The 21,733-nt window shown below is 44.5% G+C and overlaps 1 protein-coding gene and 1 long non-coding RNA gene across 6 annotated transcripts in view; both read right to left on the reverse strand.

Moving 5' to 3' along the window:
• Positions 1–6,324: 6,324 nt before the first annotated feature.
• LOC309359304 lies at positions 6,325–9,146 on the reverse strand. Its single transcript, XR_014163806.1, has 2 exons — positions 8,270–9,146; positions 6,325–7,848 (listed from the first exon to the last, which is right to left on the reverse strand). It is a non-coding gene; the product is annotated as an uncharacterized lncRNA (long non-coding RNA).
• Positions 9,147–12,331: 3,185 nt separating this feature from the next.
• Positions 12,332–21,733, reverse strand: part of SCARB1 (scavenger receptor class B member 1) — a 53,368-nt gene continuing 43,966 nt past the window's right edge. For 2 of the 5 annotated variants that reach the window (XM_081892810.1, XM_081892814.1), the window contains exons 12-13: positions 16,039–16,134; positions 12,332–13,303 (exon numbers count right to left, since the gene is read on the reverse strand). In XM_081892810.1, coding sequence (XP_081748936.1) covers positions 13,175–13,303; positions 16,039–16,134 — 225 coding nt within the window. In that variant the 3' untranslated portion in view covers positions 12,332–13,174. Of the gene's footprint in view, positions 13,304–15,124; positions 15,260–16,038; positions 16,135–21,733 lie in introns of all 5 variants that reach the window. The other 3 variants (XM_081892811.1, XM_081892813.1, XM_081892812.1) reach the window with 3 other exon arrangements.

Here is a 21,733-nt window from a genome sequence, read left to right on the forward strand (position 1 = left end):
CTCCATTCAGATGTCTTCTATAGGTTGTAGTGTTACTTATATTCTGGGCTCGGGGGTTGCATATCTCCATACCCTCCAATATTTTTCTGATGAAAATAGGGATGCCCTTTAAAAAAAAGTTGGATATTCCAGGATCAAATCAGAAATGGGGGCAGCTTCTGTAAATCTAGAACTGTCCCTGGAAAATAGGATCACTGGGAGGGTCTGAGAAAAGCCTCTTGGAAGTGTGCCCTGAATCAGGAGTGTCAAAAACCCAAACCCCCATTAAAATTAATTTTCACTGAAGCAGCTGACAAGTCCCTATTTTTATAGAGGATACAGATTTCCGCTCTCCACTGCATGATGCAGGACTATAGACATTAGTGTTCCCGGGCATCCTGCGAGGGAAACATTGTAATTTAAATCAATGAGTTATTGATCCATTTTTCATGCTCAGGAAGATAAAAGGGAGCGTGTTATTTCAGCTTGTACTTCTAATGACCTCAGAACCTATAGCATAAACCCACTGTAAAATATTTTGTCGGCTAATAAGGGAGGGATTTCAATAACAGTGGGCCTAGATGAGCAGAAAAGCATCGGCAAAACAGCCTGCTGCAATCCACGGCCGTCCTGGATATGGAGCTGCTTCTGGTAGAAAGCTAACACCCCAAAATTCAAAAGTAATCTTTTCCTGAGATGGCAATTTCTCTTTTGGGGGGGGGGACTTCTGCAAACCTTGCAACTTAAAACGCAAGAGCCCTGCTGGATTAGGCCAAAGGCCCCTCTACATAGCCTGAAACCATCCTGTTTTTCTCAGGACACCCCAGAATTATAGAAGCCACCTGGCTTCTGATGGGATCCTGGAATGTCCCACACGCTCATCCAAATCAGCCGTCTCCCGCAGGAGAGAGGCAGTGAAAGACGTGAGTCTGAATGCTGGAGGGTCTGCATCTGGCCCAACAGCTGTGTGGAAGACCACTCTCCTCACTTGCGATTCCCGGGTACACAGAGACGTGGAGGAGGAACACAGCCATTGCGGCTTGTAAGCATTCTCCATGAATTTCTCTACTCTTTTAAAGCCACCTTGTTGAACGATGTCCTATGTGAAGAAGTGCTGTCCTGAAACTTCCAACACGGAACGGCCTGCAGTTCTGTTGTAAGAGAGGGAGAAAGGCTTTATCCACCTTCTCCGCATCGTGCATAATTGTAAACACCTCTATCATGTTCCCATTCCCTTAGCCCTTTTGCTAAATTAAAAATTCCCAAATGTTGTATTCTTTGCTCATAGCAGGGTTACTCCAACCAATTGGTCATTTTAGATGCATTGTAGGTCTCCCAAAGCCTGCTGACATCTCCTCCTAAGGTGCATATGGTGGTGTTTTGGCCACATAAGGATTTGCCCTCACAGAACTGAGCCCACTACAGGTAAATAGGATTTATGGCATATGTACCCCACCCTTCATTCACAGAACTCATGGAGGTGGAGGTGCTCTTCCCTGCTCCCCATTTTATCTTCACAACAACTCTGTGAGATCAGGCCGAGAGATCCTCATCCAGTGAACTGTATGAATGGTGTGGGATTTGAACTTTTATCTCCTTGATCCTTGAACTCTGCACACTACAACACACATGGGAAAGTATGTATAAAACCCAAATTTGTTCTAAAAACGAATTCCAGGGGTTCTTGAGTGAGAGTTGAGACAGTGTAACAGATTTGAATCTGGTTTTGAAGTAAGCCTTAAACTACTTGCAAAAAACAAAGAACCTCAGTGTTTTTGGAACAAGAATACACACACACACACACACACACACACACACACACCTTTCAAATTTTATCCAAATTCAGCCTCTGCATCAGGCTGATATTTATCATAGAGAGCTTGCTTGCTTATTTATTTATAAGTCCCAAGGCAGGTTACAACAATCTAGTATACTTACGAAAACTAGTAAAACACAGGAAACTATTATAACCAAAACAGAATGATATATAGTTTCAGCAAAAGAGGTAGATTCCACAGAACAAAACCGCTTAACTGTTGAAGGCCCAGGATGAAGAGGTGCGTCTTCAGCATACAGCAAAAGCACTATATTTGTGGATTTCCACAAGCTTAGGAGGGGCCCTCACTCGAGCTGCCATTTTCTGGACTTCTGCGGGCAGCGGATCTACCAAGCTCCCTGCCACTCACTGCTGATCCTGCAGGCGGCCTTTCAGATATTTGGGGCCTAAGTCACTTAGGGCTTTAAACACTAGCCGGAGCCCCTTGAATTGGGCCAGGAAATAATTTGGCAGCTGTCTGAAGGAGGGGTGGCACATCCTGTTTTGCCACCTGAAGTGAAACAGGAAGGTGCTATCCTGCCTAGCTGCCACTACTTCGCCGAAGCCTCCTTAGCTGGGTTGTGTGTTGGCACCCACAAAGCAATGGCATCAACACCAGGTCCTGGCAAGATCTTGCGCAGTGCAAAAGATCTTGTAAAATTTTGGTGAGATCTTGCCAAAAGCTGACATTGCCTCTTGGGCTTCTGCTGCCTGAGGTGGGCCGTCCCTGGTCTAAAGACGAGAGGAGGGGGTAACACTATTCAGCCTAAGCAGGGTGTAAAATGAACGAAATTTACCACTGCTCATAACAGCCTTGATTAGATATTAGCAATCTCTGCACCAGAAGAGAACAGGATTGCCTCTAAACTTTTCCAACTAGGGTTCAGAGCAGGACAGTCTTCCTCAGTAATCTAGCAGACAGCTAATTAACAGGAAAGCCAAATCTCCTGCTTCACCACATTAAACCAGGAGATGGCGAGCCAATAAAGCCTGCCAGTCATCAATCAAAAGGCATTTCCGAAGTGCGTGTCGGGGGCGGGGAAGGGAATGCTGCTTTGACAAAGGTACAGGAGAGGTTCCTACAGACAGGTTGCCCTTCACTTGAGGGCTCAAAGGGAACTGCCATGCGCCAGCATTTAAGAAATTAAACCCACAAGGCGTCGCAGTGCCATCTTGCAATGACAGGGGCCCTCTCTGTCAAGAGGATAAATCCTTCTGAATCACTTTGCTTCAAGTGGGGGGGCTCTTTCCAAAATTGCAAATGGCAAAGATCTAGTCTATCCAGATGGGAAATGCAAGACAGCCATCTGTCGTGGACAAGGAGTCCCAACAAACCAAAACATATTTATCTTCTTCTAAATACCTTTGAAGAAAGGTTACACCTTTGATTCCTTTTTAAAAAATAATTTTATTTATGAGTTTCAAAGGTTTACAAATTAATATATTTTCCCCAAAGACACATTCATGTCACATTCGACTTCCCCTCCACCCCTCCATGGTTTCCCTGTCATTTCTAAATGTGCTGCATATTATAGACATTCTATACTTCATCTTTTCCATACTGTAATCCAATAAATATTCAACTGCTGTTCTTTATTCAAATCCTACCTGTGTTTTTACATGTTTACAATAATTATTTAAATATAGAACAAAAGGTTTCCACTCCTCCTTAAAATCTGCCTCTCCTTGATCTCTAGTTTTCATAGTTAAATTTGCCAGTTTGGCATATTCCATCAGTTTTAACTGCCATTCTTATACAGTAGCTATCTCCTGGTTCTGCCATTTTTATGCATAAAGTACTCTTGCTGCTGTTGTGGCATACAAGAATAGGTTCATCTGTCTTCTTGAAACTCTGACCCAGTTATCCCTAAGAGGGTTTTTTCTTTTTTTAAAAAATGTCACCTTAAACATTTTTTATCTCATTATAAATCACCCCCCCCCAAAGTCCTTAGCCACTTTGCATGTCCACCACATATGATAAAAAGTGCCTTCTACTTCTTTACATTTCCTGATTTCTTTGTCTAGTTCAGCAGTTTGCCAGCTGAGTTCTGGAGAAACCAGAGTCTCTACAGAAGCTCGTGGAGGAGGAGGAGGAGGAGGGAGGTTCTGAATAAGAAAAACAGCAATGAAGGGCTACCAATGACTCCTATTTATGAAGGCTGTGTACCACCTGGATTTTAGGGAGTTGTAGTCAGTTCCCCCACACAGTGCCCCAAGCTGAGAGGGCACAAAATTGAGAAGATCCATAACTGATAAGTTCTACAGTATTTGGGAGCACCAAATTTTGGGCTTTTACAGGGCGCTGTATTATGAATGATGACAAAAGTCCACCCCTGATCAGAGGCTACCAGTTGCTGGACCTACGAGTCAGAGAGAGGTGTGCTCATGTCTTCCTCATGGTTGGCTACTGTGAGACCAGAATGTGCTTTGGCCTGATCCTGCTCTGAACTCTGCTTCTTAAACCACTCTGCAAATTGTAGCGCTGTGAGGTGAATGGGATGTCTCCAAACAACTATTAAACAACAGGTCCCCTAATTCTTTGTAGGAACTCATGACTCTTTAAAGTAGTATCATAGTGCTTTAAATGTATGGTGTGAAAGTGACCATAGTAGTTACGTAAATGGTGAGCACTGCTGGTTTTGATAAGGGGTGCTGCTAGATATGGGCCATGGGACACAGATTCCCCACTTTTTCCCTGAGTGGATACATAAATTGGGGGTGGGAATTGAATTACTGGTAGGATCTTAATTTGGGGCAATGATTTAAGATAACTTTCTCTGAAGATGATCTGAGGTTAATGACTGGGGTAACTGAAGGGGAGCTGAACTGATTTGGAGCAGAATTTGTTGGGAAGTTAATTGGGTGGGGCAAGTATATTGAAGAGGAACTGATTTGGTGTGATCTGTGTTGAAGTACAAATTAGTTGATTTATTTATTTATGGAGATGTGGATAGGGCTTGACTTCTGTGACATTTAAAATCTAAATTTCTGCATATACATGTAAGCAAAATGCATATTTGATGTCATTTGTGTGTATTAACCCATTCCTGAGATCTTTAAGTATTAAGAGTTAGTGAAGGAGACAGTAATCTGACTTTTTGGAACTAGAGTACAAGAAGCAGTTTGGGGGGGATGAGCACTGACAGCATACAGTTAGCTCTTGATCCAACTGATGTTGCTGTATAAGTCCACCATGTCTGGGGGCTTGCCTGGGGGCTTGCCATGCTCATTAGTAAGCAATATTACATAACAATCACTAAGGGTGTTTCCAGACGGTTTATTGAGCACCAATCATTCATCCTCATTTCTTCACTTAAAATTTGAAGGAAGTTTGACAACAATGGTTATTTAGTAAGTATGCAGGGAGGTTAGAACGACATCGCACCAAGTGTTATTCCACACTCTCCAGTGCATTTCTTCATCACTCATCACCAAAAATTGGAGGGGGGGTAGGTGGGGTTGTTACAAATGAGCTCCAAATTGATTTTAATTGCACAATCTGATTTTTCTGGTTTGTAGTTGAAACCCACCCAAAAAAATAGTCATAAGACCACTGATATTGTAAAGATGCCAATAGAAATTGCTTCCACGTAGGAAAGTGACGAGAACAAAATTGGAGTGCAAAGGATATTATTACTGTCATTATCACTTATTTCATCTTCAAATATCTCAAAGGCTGTCACATGGAAGATGGAGCAAGCTTGTTTTCTCCTGCACTAGAGGACCAATTCAAGTTGCAAGGAAGGAGATTCTGACTAAACATCAGGAAATCTTTCTGACAGTAAGAACTGTTCAACAGTCTCCCTTGGAGGTTTTTTAAGCAGAGGTTGGATGGCCATCTGTCATGGACGCTTTAGTTGAGATTCCTGCATTGCAGGAGGTTGGACTAGATCAGGGGTCAGCAACATGCAGCCCGTGGGCTGGATGCGGCCCACGAAGACTGTTTTACCGGCCCACGAGCTGCCCCTGAACCAAGCCACCTGTGCACTGTGTCTGACCATTGGTTCATCCAGCTGAGTACTGTCTCTACACTGACTGCATCTCTGCAGGGTTTCCGGCAGGCGGCGCACCCAGCTCCACCTGGAGATGGCAGAGATCGAACCTGGGACCTTCTGCAGGCAAACCAGTTCACTGTCCTTTTCTGTTGGCTCCAGAGGAGCAAAGGGTCAAAGCCAGGGGAGGCTGCTGCACTTGCTCCTCACCACTGTCACTCTTCACTTGGCCAAATGGCACAAGATTTTCTCTGGTGTAGCTGTTTTGCTTTTTAAAAACTAGCCAGCTTTTATTGGGGAGGGAGAGCCAAGCTGCATCAGGACTTGGTCTATATAGTAGACGAAGCCCTATATTGTAGAAAGTTTCTTGGGCCAAGTAGCAGTGAATCCTGCATAAGCAGACCTTTGCATACCACTTGCCTGGGCTCCTTTGCAGGAAGGCGTAAGTTAGACATCTAATGAATTAACAGGTAACTTTATCTATTGTAAACCGCTTTGACATCACCAGATAGTAAGTGGTCTATAAATGGAAATACAGTAAGTCTGTAACTTGTGCATATTTAACTTGCACACTTTACACACTTGGCAAAATAAATAAAATAAATAAAAATAGGCTGGAAAGGGGGCAGACACCCATGAAAAAAGACTTCGACAATTCCACATGCCATTGAACCAAATGTGTTTTGACTACACGCGATTTTGCCTTTAGGCACGATCCCCAGAATGTAACCCCTGTGTAAGTATTAATAACAATATACAAAATATTTTAACAATTGAAAGGCTTTTTCACAGTGTAGGAAAACAAACATTAAGAACCTTTGAAACCAAGGCTAAGCAGAAAATTGGCTTCTATAGCAACCTTCATGTGGCTTCTGGTTAAACTGGAACATAATTAGTTGCAGTTCTGCAAAACTGGGAGAAAGTTACTTGCAGTTGTGCAAAAATGAGGAAAAAAATGACTTGCAATTTTGCAAACTTAGGTTTTATTTCCCAGTTTGGCAAAGTCAAATATTTTTCTTAAAAAAAACAACCCAACAGTAGTCTAGCAATTAAAGCTCTCTCCCTCCTCAAAAAGCTAACTCGTCCTTTTTTTATTTTGTGTATGTGTGTGTGATCCTTACATTACAGCCTTTTGTAGAGAGTCTACTGGTTCCTCCTATGCAAATATATATAAGATGATAGTTTTGTTGTGCTTTATCATTCTTCTGAGCTACTTGTCTTTCACTTTCGAGCTTATAGCAAGAGCCTCTGTGCACTTTGTTGCTGGATGTTGCGGAAAGCAATTAATCAAAAGTCCAACTCAGCCCCATAACGGAAAGGTTAGCCGAGAACTGGGTGCTGCCACCGAGAAGCAGTTAAATGAACTGCATGCCTGCCATTTCAGATGCTGCAGAAATGCCACTTAGTCCATTAACCCCTTGCTATGGTATTTTGGATGCATTTTGAATGGGTTCACTTTATAACCAGTGGCCTGCCAAGCTAAATCAGCAAACCAGCCATCTAGGGCAGCCTGCTGAGGTCTGGGCAAGTCTGCCAGAATGGAGAGGGAGAGGGTCTCACCCCCAATACACAGCTTGTGTGCTGCATTGGACTGGGTGGGATTCCTGCTATGGAAGCCAGGGAGCCAGTAGCCAGTCTCAACATCGGAACACAAAAACAACCATGCTGGTTCAGGCCAATGGCCACCTAGTCCATCACCCTCTTCTCACAGTGGCCCCTTGGAAGTCCAGTTGCTGGAAACCGTGGGAGGGGAGAAGGCTGCTCTTGGGTTCATGTTCTGCTTGCCGGCTTCCCACAGGCGTCTGGTTGGCCACTGGGAGAACAGGAGGCTGGACCAGGTGGGCTACTGGCCTGATCCAGCAGTCTACTCACAGGCAGGACCAGAATGCAAGACCACTCTCCTCGCTTGCAATTCCCAACAACTGGTATACAGAGGCTTACTGCTTCTGACATTGGAGGTTCAACACAGGCATCATGCCTAGTGGCCACTGATGGCTTGGGAAGGAGGCAGCCTCATCTGCCTTCATCCTGTACGAACACTGAGGTATAAGAGGCAAGTGACTGTCCCCTCTGCTGCAGACTTCGATTTATTTATTTATTGCGGCCATTGGCCCATATCGAAAACAATACATCAAAATGTATCCATAAACAATACAATTTAAACAGTTCCAAGTTAAAACACCCATATAAGACCAATTTTACTTCAGTTAAGTAAACACTATACACAATAAGCTCCCTCTATGTAAACCGCAATTCAAATCCCTCAGATTTTGGGGGGTATGCGTCTTAGTTCTGGCACTTATTGATGGTTCTTAAGTTTAGCTAAGCTGTCAGAGTCATACAGTGATCCATTTGAAATAAAACATTAATCAGGTACCTAGCGACTGCAAGGGATCTACTTGTATCTTCGTCGTTTAATAAGTATATTATTTGGGCTTCCTGAGGTCCGTCAGCAATTCTCGATAAATATGGGGCCAGAAACTTGGACCCTCTGCTGCAGACTGTGGATGCGACTTCACCCTGGGAGTGCAACTGGCACCGTTTGTGCCACTTTGGCACCAGGCAAAGACTTACCTGTTTGCCTGGGTCTTTATGAGTGTCCCACTGCTATTAAAGAGCCACTGGGTCACTCTATGCATTTTCATTCTATATTAATGTGAAGAGATATGTTGCATTTTACGTGTGTGTGTGTGTGTGTGTGTGTATTTTGGACTGAACTTGCTTTGTGTTTCTAAATTTGCATTGTACTCTGGCATTCCTTCTGATCAAAATGACACTGCAGTAAACCGATCAATCAGCCAGCACTGGGGGACATCAGCTGGGAGATTAATGCCTTTGGCTAGGGAAACAAGCACCTCTTTGCCTTTTGCCTTTTAACAAGCGGCCTTGATTACTGCATTGACTTCGCCTTGACATTTGGGTAGTAGCAGGAGACCATTATCCCAAGACGCTGTTTTGCACCACTTTCATTATCTCAAAATTATAATGAGAATTATGTAACCAGGAGGAGCTGGAGGAGGAGCAGAAGGAAATAGTGGAATTAGAAATCTCTCTGTTTCAGAGAGCTGGGGTATGGGGGTTGGCAGGGAAGAATTCCTTTTTCTCAAAAACTGGATGACAGACTTCAGGGTTCTAGTAAAAAAATGCAGGGGGATAGTAGATCCGAGAAACTTGAGTTTCGCCAGTGGGAGCCAGATCCAAAACAGTGGCACAGGGAACAAAGCTCATTACAAAATGATGGCTCAGTGGCTGTGGTGCAGGGGTGAATGTTGACATGCAAGAGCTCATCACGACAGCCGCAACTCCTCCACAAGGAGTGTCCAAAACTGCTGGCAGCTATGTTGATCCATTAATATATTATATATTATATATTATATATTATATATTATATATTATATATTATATATTATATATTATATATTATATATTATATATTATATATTATATTATTACATGTTTGTGTATGTGTGCACACAAAAGAGTCATTGACAATCTGGTGTCCTCTAGCTATCTCTGGACTACAATTTTTATCATCCCTGCCTGTTGGCCATGTTGGCTGGGGCTGATGGAAGATGGAGTACAACAGAAGTTTAGGAAAAGCCACTCCAGATGTGTGTGTGAAATAATCCAGTAGGTCCAAATTGTTTCCAGACCAGAACTGACAGGAGAACCGAGCCTTTCTTTTGCACTTAAATGCATGCAATTGCATACTGAGCTTGTTGCACACCCCTCCTCATCTGTTCCCCCAGTCGGAAAGCACCAGGCGAGTGGAGGCAAAAGTATAAAAAGGGCTGCGGAGACCCTTTGAGGCTGCTGGCAGTCTTTCGACAAACCTGTGGCCTGCTTCAATGATTTACAGGCCTGCACCAGCACCTTCGGTCAGGTGCACTTTTCCAGGGTTGCTTAATGGTTGACTTGAAGGCCAATCGCATGCAGGTGGCATTGAGATGCCAGCTGCAAGCAGCTGTGCCAGGCTGGTTTGAGCCATTAGCTTTCATGCCAAAGCTTTTGAGACTGGGGGCAGAGAGATTAGAGGACAACTTTCTTTTGTCCATATCACAGGAAGAAACAAAACAAAGAAGTGTTTGCATCCTATTAATAACTGGAGTTTCATTAATAGTCATGATTCAAACAGTACACTGGCCATGGTCCATTGGCAGGACCCCGGAGAAAGGAATGGCTGTGTCCCTCGGGCCAGAGAGAGCATGGGAGGAGGAATGCAGAGAAGTGCAGCTCCAGGAGTTTTTCCAGACCAGGAGCAATGACATCATCTGCTGGGGTGGCCAGCATAAGTGCAGCCAGCGTAAGTGCTGGACCCTGCCTGCCCTGGCAAGTGAATGAGGGCAAGGCTTTCAAGTCGGGATGACTAACCTGGGCCAGTTAACATCAATGGGTCTAGACCTAGTAGAACTCAGTTGGTACAAGTTCAGGGACGCGGGTGGCACTGTGGGTTAAACCACAGAGCCTAGAGCTTGCTGATCAGAAGGTCGGCGGTTCGAATCCCCGCAATGGGGTGAGCTCCCATTGCTCAGTCCCTGCTCCTGCCAACCTAAGCAGTTTGAAAGCAATTCAAAGTGCAAGTAAATAAATAGGTACCGCTTCGGTGGGAAGGTAAACGGCGTTTCCGTGCGCTGCTCTGGTTCGCCAGAAGCAGCTTAGTCATGCTGGCCACATGACCCGGAAGCTGTACTCCGGCTCCCTCAGCCAATAAAGCGAGATGAGCGCCGCAACCCCAGAGTCGGCCACAACTGGACCTGATGGTCAGGGGTCCCTTTACCCTTTACCTTTAACCCTCAATAAATAAAATAAAAACTACTCCAGGGTTATTTTGGAGCTAAATTGGGGTTGCTGGGGAGGGCGAGAACCAATTTGTACGTCACACCTTGGGTTCATTGAAAGGAGTGGCAAAATATTGTAATATTGTGCAGCTTTCTGGAACAAAAAAGACAGGATCTTCAGGTTTCTGCATGGCAGCCTGACAGCCATTGCCTTCAAGTAGGGATAAACAAAGATAAACAACAATACAGTCTGTACTTCTAGTTCATGGCTGGTGCTAACACTATGCAATTGTGTACGAAGAGTGTAGCTGCTGGAAGACTCAAATCTTCCCAGTGTGATACACTAGTTGGGAGTGTTAGGCTAGGGCCACATCCGCCCGGTCATGACTTCCCCCAAAGAATTCTGGGAGCTATAGTTTGGTAAACATTGTAGGAGATCCCTATTCCCCTCAAAGAGCTACAATTTCCAGAGTAGTTTAACAGCCAAGGCTTCTAGTCACGAACTTTGGTAACTGCAGATCTATGAAGGGAATAGGGGGTCTCATAACAATGTTCATCACCTTTAACAAGCTACAGCTCCCAGAATCCCTTGGGGGAGGCCGCAGCTGTTTCACAGTGCTTTAAAGGTATGGTGGGAATGCAGACTAGGATTAGAGGAGACCAGGCTCAAAGCAGAGTCCGCCTCTGGGAAGCTCCCTCCAGGACTCTGGGCCCATCACGGCCTAATCTACATCACAGGATTTGCTGTGAGGGAAAAAACTGTGGGCAGAGGAGAACCATGCCTGCAACTTTGAGGTCTTTGGAGGAAAAGGCAGGCTATAGCATGCAAGTAATTATTTGCAGAATATATGCAATTAATTATTTGCAATGTTCTAAGTGGCTAATGATTCACAGACAGGTTGACTTCAAAGCAGCTGGTTGACCACAGCAGGTGAAAGTGACCCGACTTCCTCTGCAAAACATACACGCACACACACACACACACACACACACACACAGGCTGGATGCTATTCAAACCACACGGGAAATCCAGCATGATGCTTTTTTCACTGTGCCCACGTTTATCAAGGGCAGCACACTTCCTTAACCCAGATTAAACATTAAAACTAGGAGGGAGGGGATCTGGCTGGTGTAGCTACAGCACCCTCACGGAACATTTGTTTACTACCATGTAGCAATATCTCCGCCCAGTGGCCAAGTGCTAAAGTGCTACTCCTAATGCTCCCAATCCTCTTCCACAGAAATGGGGAATTTGTGGGGGTCCCCTCCAGGCGTTTCTTAGAATCTAGCTCCCATCAGTCCTGGCCAATGTAGCCAGCAGTCAGGCACGATGGGAACTGGAGTCAAACACCACCGGAAGGCCAAGCATTTGTCCCCCACTTTGCCCCAACATTTTCACCAATGGAGATTCAGCAGGCACATTCTGTATTAATGTTTAAATATTTGCTGAAAACTTTTCTATACTGTCAGGGCTTATGAAGACTAATAAGAAAAAATATTCCTGTAATAAGTTGGCTGCTTGATATGAGATTTCAGTTTTTATGAGGTTTTGTATTGTATATATAATAATTGTATAGCACTTCCACATCCCAAAACTGTGATTTATAAACATTTCTATAAATAAACAAATAAAAATTTCTCATCATTTATGAAATCTTACCCCCACCACACACGCAAAGACTGTTTTGACAAGCCAACACTAAAATGCTTCTCTCCCTCTTCCCCTCTTCCCAACCCTGCATTGACACACTAAGAGACCACCTTAATGAAAGACTCAGAGTACTTTAATTTTTCTCTTGAAAAAAGACACACATCTGGAATATTCTCTGTATACCATGGCATGGAAAATAGGATGAAATGGTATTTGGCAACAGTTGTTAAAAACAGGTCCTTTCCAGTAGCAAAGCTGGGATAAGGTGGAAAGTCTGAAACTGGAAACACTTTGGTGGTGGTGAGTTAAGTCAAGGATACTGTGCCACTCTGGTTCCCAGAATAATCTTAAAATAAAGGCACTTTCCCTTCTGTCACCCCAAAATTAGCACCGTCTTGTTACAGCCCTCAGCAACCCTGATGTGAAGAAGAACCGAGTGTTTCTTCTGTAATGCTGTGCGCATTGAAAACCAAGTGTTGTTTGTGCGCGCATGAGCAAGGAAGGATGCATCATGTTTCCAGCTGGGTTTAAACATACAAAAATGACAACAGCATTTAATTGCTTGTGGAGTGCAAGGCGTTGGGCTCAGGATAAAATCAGGGGGAGACTCTGACATCTTGCCTATGTGGCTTCCACAGATGCAAATTCCACCCTGCTCTCCAAACCCACCCAATTTTAATTCTTACATGAAACTTTTGGTAGGTTGTAATGGGAAGGTGGTGCTGTGGGAGTGAAGGCACTAAAATCTCAGGGCATGGAGATAACCACCTTTACTTTTTCAAAAGGGTCAGCTTTCTGGAAAGCTACTTTAGTGTAAGAAGAGAAGAACCACGTGCACCTATCACTCTTCCAGAGTCAGTCCAAATACACCTGAGTTTGTTCTGCTGGGCCCACCCACACCACACCCAGGCCACATATATTGGTCATTAAGGATCCTTGGCGAAGAGGAACAGAGGTATCAAGTATCAGGAAAAATGCTGGAGTGAACTGTGTTTGAGTCCTTTTGCAGAAGAGGGGTAGTTTCTGAATCCTGAATTTGGCGGTTTGGTAAATTTGGCATCTGTGGAGTCTTTGCTCGAGCATCTCTCTGAAAGAAGAAAAGTCTAGTTAGAACCTGGACTGTCATAAAGGAGAGTTTGCATTTGCTTCAGTTGGGCTGATCCTTCTCATAAATCCTGGTGTGGAGAGTCGGCTTGCAGTGGAACCTCGGTTCCCAAGCGCCTCCGTTATCGTACATTTCAGCTCCCGAATGCCAAAAACCCAGAAGTAAATGCTTCTGTTTTCAAACGTTTTTCGGAACCCGAACGTGCGACGCGGCGTCTGCTGAGTGCAAGAAGCTATTACAACCAATGGGAAGCTGCACCTTGGTTTTTGAACATTTCGGAAGCCGAATGGGCTTCCAGAACAGATTTCATTTGAGAACCGAGGTACCACTGTACTACATCCATTGCAGAAAGTGAACATTTTACCAGAACCCACCTCCACACAGCAGGAATCTGGCCTGCTTCACATGCAACACTAACAGCACAGCTAGCTAAGTTTTCATGTGCAAGAGCCTCAGGCTTGGGCCCTTTCTGTTCCTCTTCAGTGTGGCTATGAGCTGTCACTTCCATTTTAAACGAACCATAGTTTAGTGTTGTGTCCGGACACTGTGATTAATTTTAATTCTGTTTTTTAAAAACAAAACAACATGCCAGCTTCAAAGACTACAGTTCTAAAATTTGCTTGTTTCAGATGTTCTGAACTACAATTCCAATCATGCCTAGTCAGCATAGCCAGTAGTAAGAGATGATAGGAGTTGTCATCCAAAAATTCTGTAGGGCACCAGGGTGATAAAGGCTGACGTAGGCCACAGCTGACTAGCCTTGGCTTGCCCAGGTTTGGACATGATGCTAAGCTGCAGCTAAACACAGAAGTGAAAGCTTCCAGTTTCCACCTAGCCATGCTGGAAAAGGAGAAAGGGGAAGAGTAGACAAGCCTGAGCCCCAGTCACTTCACCATAGACCAGTGTTACATCCAAACACAGCCTCAATCTTTTACCACACTGAGGTGACTGAAGTTTCCCCTCACATTACCAACCTTTACCACACAAGGGCACCTTTGAACAAGATATTGATGAGGCAGAATTGATACATCCCTCCATCAGGCTAATTTCCATCTGTTTGAGAATATGCAAACTGCACAAATATCTAAAGCTCACATTACCTTCCCAACTACAGCAGCTGGTCAGAATTAACCAACAGCTTTTTCTGTTTCGCTGCCTTATATTTCATCTTTCCAATAACGCTAGAATTTAAGTAAAGCCAAAAGGCGGTAATTCCAGACAAACCAAGAGTAGGCAACTTCTTAGCACAATACATACCTGATAAGATTCACCGTTGTAAGATAATGGACCTTGTTTAGATGGCATTAAAAAACAACAACATTGAGGCAAATTCCTGGAGAAGAAATCTTAGCAAGGCTGTTGGTAACTAAAACAAAAACCCCATGTTGGGAGGCAGAAAGCTCCCAAACTTCGGGAGCTGTGTGTAGATAGTTTCAAAAGGCACCTTCAAAAACAATGTGGACTAGGATGTCTGATCCGGAATGTATTTCTTACATTGGAATTACAGCAAAGAGTTACTTCCCAAAATCCCAAGCAGGCCTTCATGAACTTGGATCCAGCTTTATCATCATCATTATTATTTTCAAGAAAAATGAGGTGAGCAATAGCAGGGTATGGGCTGCTGGAGGAAGGGGATCCCAGGAGGCTGTTGTGATCAAGAGGGATTACCTGGGTGGAACTCAAGATGCCCACTGTTGCGCCTACGTCATTTTAAAAGCACCCAACCACTGAAGCAGCCGTTTAAAACCAAGAAGGTTTTTAAACAGAATGAAGATACTTTGGTTTTACAATAGTTAACATTACCTTTTATTTTCATGTATCCACCTATAGTTTCGCTTCCTTCCGAGCTGCTGAGTTGATGTTTTTTTCTTTGGAAATGGGGTCGGTCCCTTTAGGTCCTGGCCCCTTATTACTACTCCAAAATAAAAAGAGCTTTCCCTAGAAAACAATCAGTCTGGTTTAAGCAGTGTTTTATGCTCTACTACTAGGTCTGTTTGGTTATTTATCTGAAGAAAGGAGAAGATTATCATTTAAGTGAGGGATGATTTTGTTTTTTAAAAAATAATAATTTCATCTGAAGAATAAGATCAAAGTAATCACTGGAACTAATTTATGGAGTCTAATTTATTCAATGTTTGGTAGAAAAGGTTTGGTTTTCTAGATACAAGATGATTTCCATCTTAGATTTATTAAGAGATGTCAAGTGTTACTTAGGATTTTTTTTTTTTAGTTGGTTCTCAAGCCAGATTCAAAAATGGTTTGTTCACATCTCTCTCTCTCTTGTTTTTTTAAAGCAATGCTTTAAAAACTCAAATCTTCTCCCTTTGGAAATTTAAGGCAAGAGTTATAAGTCTGCAAGCTTCCCCTATGAGTTATACACACCCACACACACACCCTGTGTGTTATTTTAGTTCACAGGGGGCTTTTCAATCTGTCTATCCACACAACCAACTTACAAGGTAGGCCACTATTATAGACGGCCAGCCCAACGGCAAGAGAGAGAGGAAAACAGACAGAACTTGGCCATGCATCACGGCTGGCTCAGGCATTTGCACGTCTTGGGGTCCAGGCAAAGTGCTTGGCTCTACTTGTCCCTCTGCCACATTCACTTTGCTCAGATTCCCCAATGGGGCAAGAAGCAGCGAGAGAGAGAGAGAGTTCTCTGTTTGCATGCCCGGCTTTTTCAGGATAAGGCTTCCCATCTAGGGGGCTCTTACCTGTGGGCCCCGATACTTATAGCCAGGGCCGGATCCAGGATTAGAAAATTTTGTGCCAGACTGGGTCCGCATCTCAGTGGGCCCATCTTTCAATGTCTGTTGAGAGAATGAAGATTTCACGCGAACACCATTCTCAACTGGCTTGAGTGAGATTAGAGCTTCATTTAATTACTATAGTCATATTTTTTACTTGATAATCCAGGCTATGAATCACAGATAGCTGTGCAATTGAGTTGGAAGGAATTCTTATTGTTTAAAACAAAGTGGGCTTTAAAGAATCAGGATTCAACCTTCTTACACGTTTTTGCCCAACAGTGGCAGCATCTCAGTAGAACTCCAGCTGATAAAAAAAAATCATGCTTAAAAGTTTAATGAATATTAAAACGATCAGCTAAGGAAATCAAGGAATGCACTCTAGTTGGAGCTGCAAGTTGGAGCTGCAAGGCTACTTAACAGCCCTTAATGAGCAAACTACCAGCACTATGCCTTCACAGGGGAATTTTGTCCATTGAATCAGTATTGCACAGGACCAAACTGGACACATTATTCACAAATTAGCTAATGTATAACTTTTTAAAATGTAATAGCAGTGGGGTGGGGAGGAAGACAGAAAAACTCTAAATTTAGAGTGTAGTCAGGACAGCAGAACATTTGATAACTTTCTTGATCAGCAACCAGTAACTGTTATTACTACTGGAAGGAGGAAGGAAACTGGCTGATTTGTGAACAACAGCAACATCATATGGGTAGAAGATGGGTCCTGGAGGATGGATCTTGGTACATGAGGCCACCAGCTTGCTGAAGCTAAGTACCGTACTTTTCGCACCATAGGATGCACTTTTTCCGTCTTAAAAACTAAGGGGAAAAGTCTGTGCGTCCTATGGAGCGAATGCAGGGGGGAGGCAGGCAGGAAAAGCCCCCAAGAGCCCCACACAAGCTTCGCGCGGTGCTTGCGGGCTTTTCCCCAGGAGGGAGAAGGACTGACACCGCCAGTCAGTCCCTTCTCCCTCCTCTAGAAAAGCCTTGCGCAACCTCTCCAGCCGGGGGGAGGCTGCGCAAGGCTAAAGAGGAAGCCAGGGCAGCGAGCGCAATCCACCAGAGGTAGATCTTAACCCTTGCCTCACCTGGGAGCTTCTCTGGGCAGGAATTCCCTCAGCTTAAGTGGGGTGGGGGAAGTGTGGCAGGTAGGGGGGTACCTACCTAGACACTGAAGCCAGTGTCTCTCCAATGAAAATTGGGAGTGGGCATTGTATGAAGTGGCTGTGGATCTCCTGCTGCAGAACTGTAGGACTGTATAGAGTTGGGAGGTCCACCTGAGGGTCATCTAGCCCAGCCCCCTCACAATGTAGGAATCACAGCTAAAGAACGCCAGGCAGATGGTCCCCCAACCACTGCTTAAAAGCCTCCAGTGGTGGAAACCCCCGACACCTTCCAAGGTCATAGAATTGCAGGGTTGGAAGGGAACCCCAGGAGTCATCTAGTCCAGCCCCGGTGGACAGCGGGCGCGATCCATCCCGTTGCGCAAGGCTAAAGATGCTGTGCAAGGCTAAAGAGGAAGCCAAGGCAGCAAGCGGGATGGATCGCGCTTGCTGCCTTGTCTTCTTCTTTAGCTGTGCTGGAGAGGTTTAGCTCCTGGCTGGAGAGGTTGCGCGGCTATGGATCCCGCTCGCTGTCTTGGCTTCTTTGCTCTTTGGGGCTGGGGGGGGGGAACATGGGCCTCCCCCGCAGCCCCGAGAAGCTCTGGGAGAAGCGGACAGGCTGCATGCAGCCTGTCCATTGCTCTTTGGGGCTGGGGGGGAAAATAATATTTTTTCCCCTTGATTTCCCCCTCTTAAAACTAGGTGTGTCCTGTGGTCTCGTGCGTCCAATAGAGCGAAAAATACGGTAGGTTTGGATCTGGTCAGTGCCTGGGATGGGTGTCACCTGGAAATTGCATTTATGCTGCCTTTGATCACATGTTGGAAGAAAGGTGCAAGATAAATGTCAACTAAATATTGTTGAGCTTAAGAAGTCCCGTCAGCCCCCGGCCAACATGGCCAATGGCCAGATGAGGTGTGAGCTGTGGTCCTGCAACTGCTGACAAGCCACAGATTCCCAACCCTGTAAAGAAGTATAGTTTGGTCCAAACTTCTATGTCTACTCATCACTCATCTCTTCATATCAAGGATGACGTGAATCTAATGGGCCAGCATTTCCCCAAATTTTCAGGGGGGGGGAAGGGGAGCTGTGCTTGCTGGGGTAGATGGGCATTGGGGTCTACAACATCTGGAGGATGGACTTGTATACCCTATACCCCTGGATCTCAGGGTGGTTCACAACATAAAATTAGAATATAAAAAACACAAAATATGGTATTTTGGATAAGGAATTTGTCAGAAGAGTGAGGGCTGGTGATAAATATGGGGGAAATCCCAGTGTCATCATGAGAGCATGTGATTTGGGAATTGCTGAAATTGGCCATTTCTGACCCCAAGCCAATCATACGTATGATTACCACACCACTTTTCAAAAACTGTCAGTTTACACATTCAGCTGCCTTTTGTCAAAGACACAGTAATCAAGTGATCTATGCCTGCATGAACCTACTCAGAGTTTGTACACCCACCAAGTAGTTATTTGGAACCAAATTAAGTGTTTTATTCGTGAAAAGAGAAGTGGGGGTTGGGGGCAGGTGGAGAGAAATAATCCCCCCCCCCCGCTGCCTGGAAACCCTTCTCCCTGCAAAACAGCCAGGATCCCCCTCCGGTGTATTAACTCAAAGGCACACTGCACATGACCAGAGGCATTCCAAACAAACAATAAAACCACAAGGAATGAGTACTGTAATGTGTTTCTGACTGGTCTCAGTATAGTCTCTGACCCAAGAACTGAGCACCCTGCTTGTTTCAATAACTCTTCATTCCTCCCCCTACAAAGTTCAGCCTTTTTCATTCTGTTTTTGACTTTTTTTCCCATTCCTGCCTGAAAGTATTTGGGCAGGCAACCTGGGGACCTGCTGCTTAAGAAAAACAAGAGCACACAAACACATCAAAATCCCAACTCTGATCCTGAGCTGAAATCCTCACCACCACTTCTTGATCTTAAACAAGGAACATATCTACCCATCTAGTCCCTGTTCTGACTTCAGAGGCTGCCAAACGTTAGAGGCAACAAAGGGGAAAGACTACAGCACCCGAGAGACTGAACCTGGATCACTGAGCTATACACCTTTCCTCCGAGTAGTCCTTCCCTATTGCAGCAAGCCAGGCTTCCAGCACTGGTCAGGTGGTGGCAGAGTCTGCCAAATTTGATCCTACCAGCCATGCCAGACCTCACCAGAACCCATGGAGGGAGAATGGATGGGAATGCCCAAAGTCATCAGCTGTACTTGAGGGTCGATTTTTAAAAATTCCACTAGGAAAACCCTTATGTCCCTGTGGAGATGGCCGTATTGAGTCAGTAGCTCATGTGCTTCTGGCTTGCACTCTTTATAAAGATTTGAGGAGTGAGGTTATTACCCCTCTGCTACTATCCATACCAGATTGCTCAACCTTTGCTACTGTGTCTTTTTCCCCAGCAGATCAAGATAACCAGGTGACAGCAAAAACCACAATTTTTTTAGCAGGGGCAATTAGAATAAGATGTATTATTTTATTACTTCCTAACATTCCTCGGATGTTGTTTTTTCCTCACATTCAATCCTAGTAGTGCCTAGATTCCCTAAATTGGCGAAAACTGGGTAAGATTAAATTAATACAGTTCTGAAGTTTATTTCAGTCGGTAGAGCATGAGGCTCTTAATCTTGGTGTCGTGGGTTTGAGCCCCACATTGGGCCAAAAGGTTCCTGCGTTGCAGCGGGTGGACTAGATGGCCCTCAGAGTCCCTTTCGATTCTGTGATTCTAACACACTTTTCAACTTCCGAGGAGCATGACCAACTTCAAAGCAAACCTAATGAATAGTAGATACAATGCTATCAATTTAAATGGTTTTAAGAGTCTGTCAGAACAGGCTGCTTAAGCTTGCCTCCTGCAACATTTTGCAACAAAGGGATTTGCAACTGAACAGACAAAGCGGCACAGAGCAGACAGGAGAGGCTCCTTCAAGCAGCTTCAAAGAATGGGGGAGGGGCAATAACAACTTCCTTTCTAACTAGGGGCTACTTTTAAATGAGGGTGCATTTTAAATCGCACTTTAACCTGTATTTTAAATTGCCCCCCATTATGTTTTTACTGTAATTTTACTGGTGTTAGCTGCCCTGAGCCCAGCTCTGGCCGGGGAGGGCGGGGTATAAATACCGTATGTTGTTGTTGTTGTTGTTGTTGTTGTTGTTGTTGTTGTTGTTGTTGTTACTAGCTCCCCAACCCCCTGGTCACCTCAAATAAAGATTGCAATTATTTTTATTGCCACACATGAAAAGGATTCCAAAAGGAAATCCTAGCAATGTTGAACTCAACTCAACTGGTAACTGATTTCTCTCATGGCTGTGAACATTTGCAAGCTTTTGAAGGGACAGGTTTTTCCTGTTTTCAAAAACAGGAAAATAATTTCTAGTAGCACGGGGCGAGAAAATATACTTGCTTACTAATAGGAATCACATTTGTTGTAAAATTACTCAGTCCGCCGTCGCAAGCAGCTGATTTAGTAGCCCCGCTCTTGGTCTTCCCCAGTGTGGGAATGTTTGGATGGCAACTACCATTAGCCCCAGCCAGCCTGGCCAGTGGTCAGGGAAGGGGCATCTGGAGGGCACCAGGTTGGAGAAAGCTGTCCTACTCCAATAGCCCGTTAACATAGTTGTTTGTGTTATCTTCAAAACTCACAGCCAAAATCACTGGAGCGCCTTCCAAACAAACTGATGGTTGCCCAGAGTCCACTTCGTCCCATGCATCAGATGGAACATCTAGCGCACACCTATATCCCTTTGACAGCAAGAACTCACATCACTGGTCATCCGTCTTTCAACGCTCAAAATGTAGCACCACCAACCTTGGCAGATGGTGACCAGGAGATTTACAGAGTACCTTTAAATCAGGGGTGGGGGGCCAGTGGCCCTCCACAAGTCACAGAATAATAGAATTGTAAAGTTGGGGTCCTGAGGGTCATCTAGTCCAGCCCCTTCAGCCCCAGCAAGCATTGCCAATTTCCAGGGGTGATGGGAGTTATAAACATTGGGTTCTCTGCCCCTGCTTAAAACATTGCCAGTGAAGAAGGCACCAGTGGGAAAACTCATTGCTACGTCACCCTACAGATTTGGTAACTATTTTGGTACAGCACAAAATTCCAAGTCACGTTCTAAGCAAAGCCACTCAAACTTTGCTCCCTCCCGCGCACTTTAAAAAAGTGTGGATGCACATGATGTGAGAAATCCAGGAAGTGAAGTGTCTTGTCAAAAGATCCTTGGAGATGCCTTTTCAAGTCAGGGTATGCACAAGCCTTTTGACAAATCACTTCAATGCAGATAAGGAATGAAAACTGATAGGACAAAGACTTCAGGCATTTCCTTTAATTTAATTTAATGTTTTAAAAAATACTGCAGATTTCAACTGCAGAATTCTGGGCTGAAATGTGTGGTTCTATACCTCTCTTCTCCAGCCTCTAAAAAGTTGAGATCTCATTACTGCCTGTCTAGTGTCATTATATAGTTTAGTCACAAGGTATGTATTTGGGTGGAATCAGGAGTATTCGGGGTCTATGCTTCCTGGTTGGAAAGAGAATAAA

The sequence above is a fragment of the Podarcis melisellensis genome (assembly GCF_964234715.1).
Source record: "Podarcis melisellensis genome assembly, chromosome: 16".
Classification (NCBI taxonomy): domain Eukaryota; kingdom Metazoa; phylum Chordata; class Lepidosauria; order Squamata; family Lacertidae; genus Podarcis; species Podarcis melisellensis.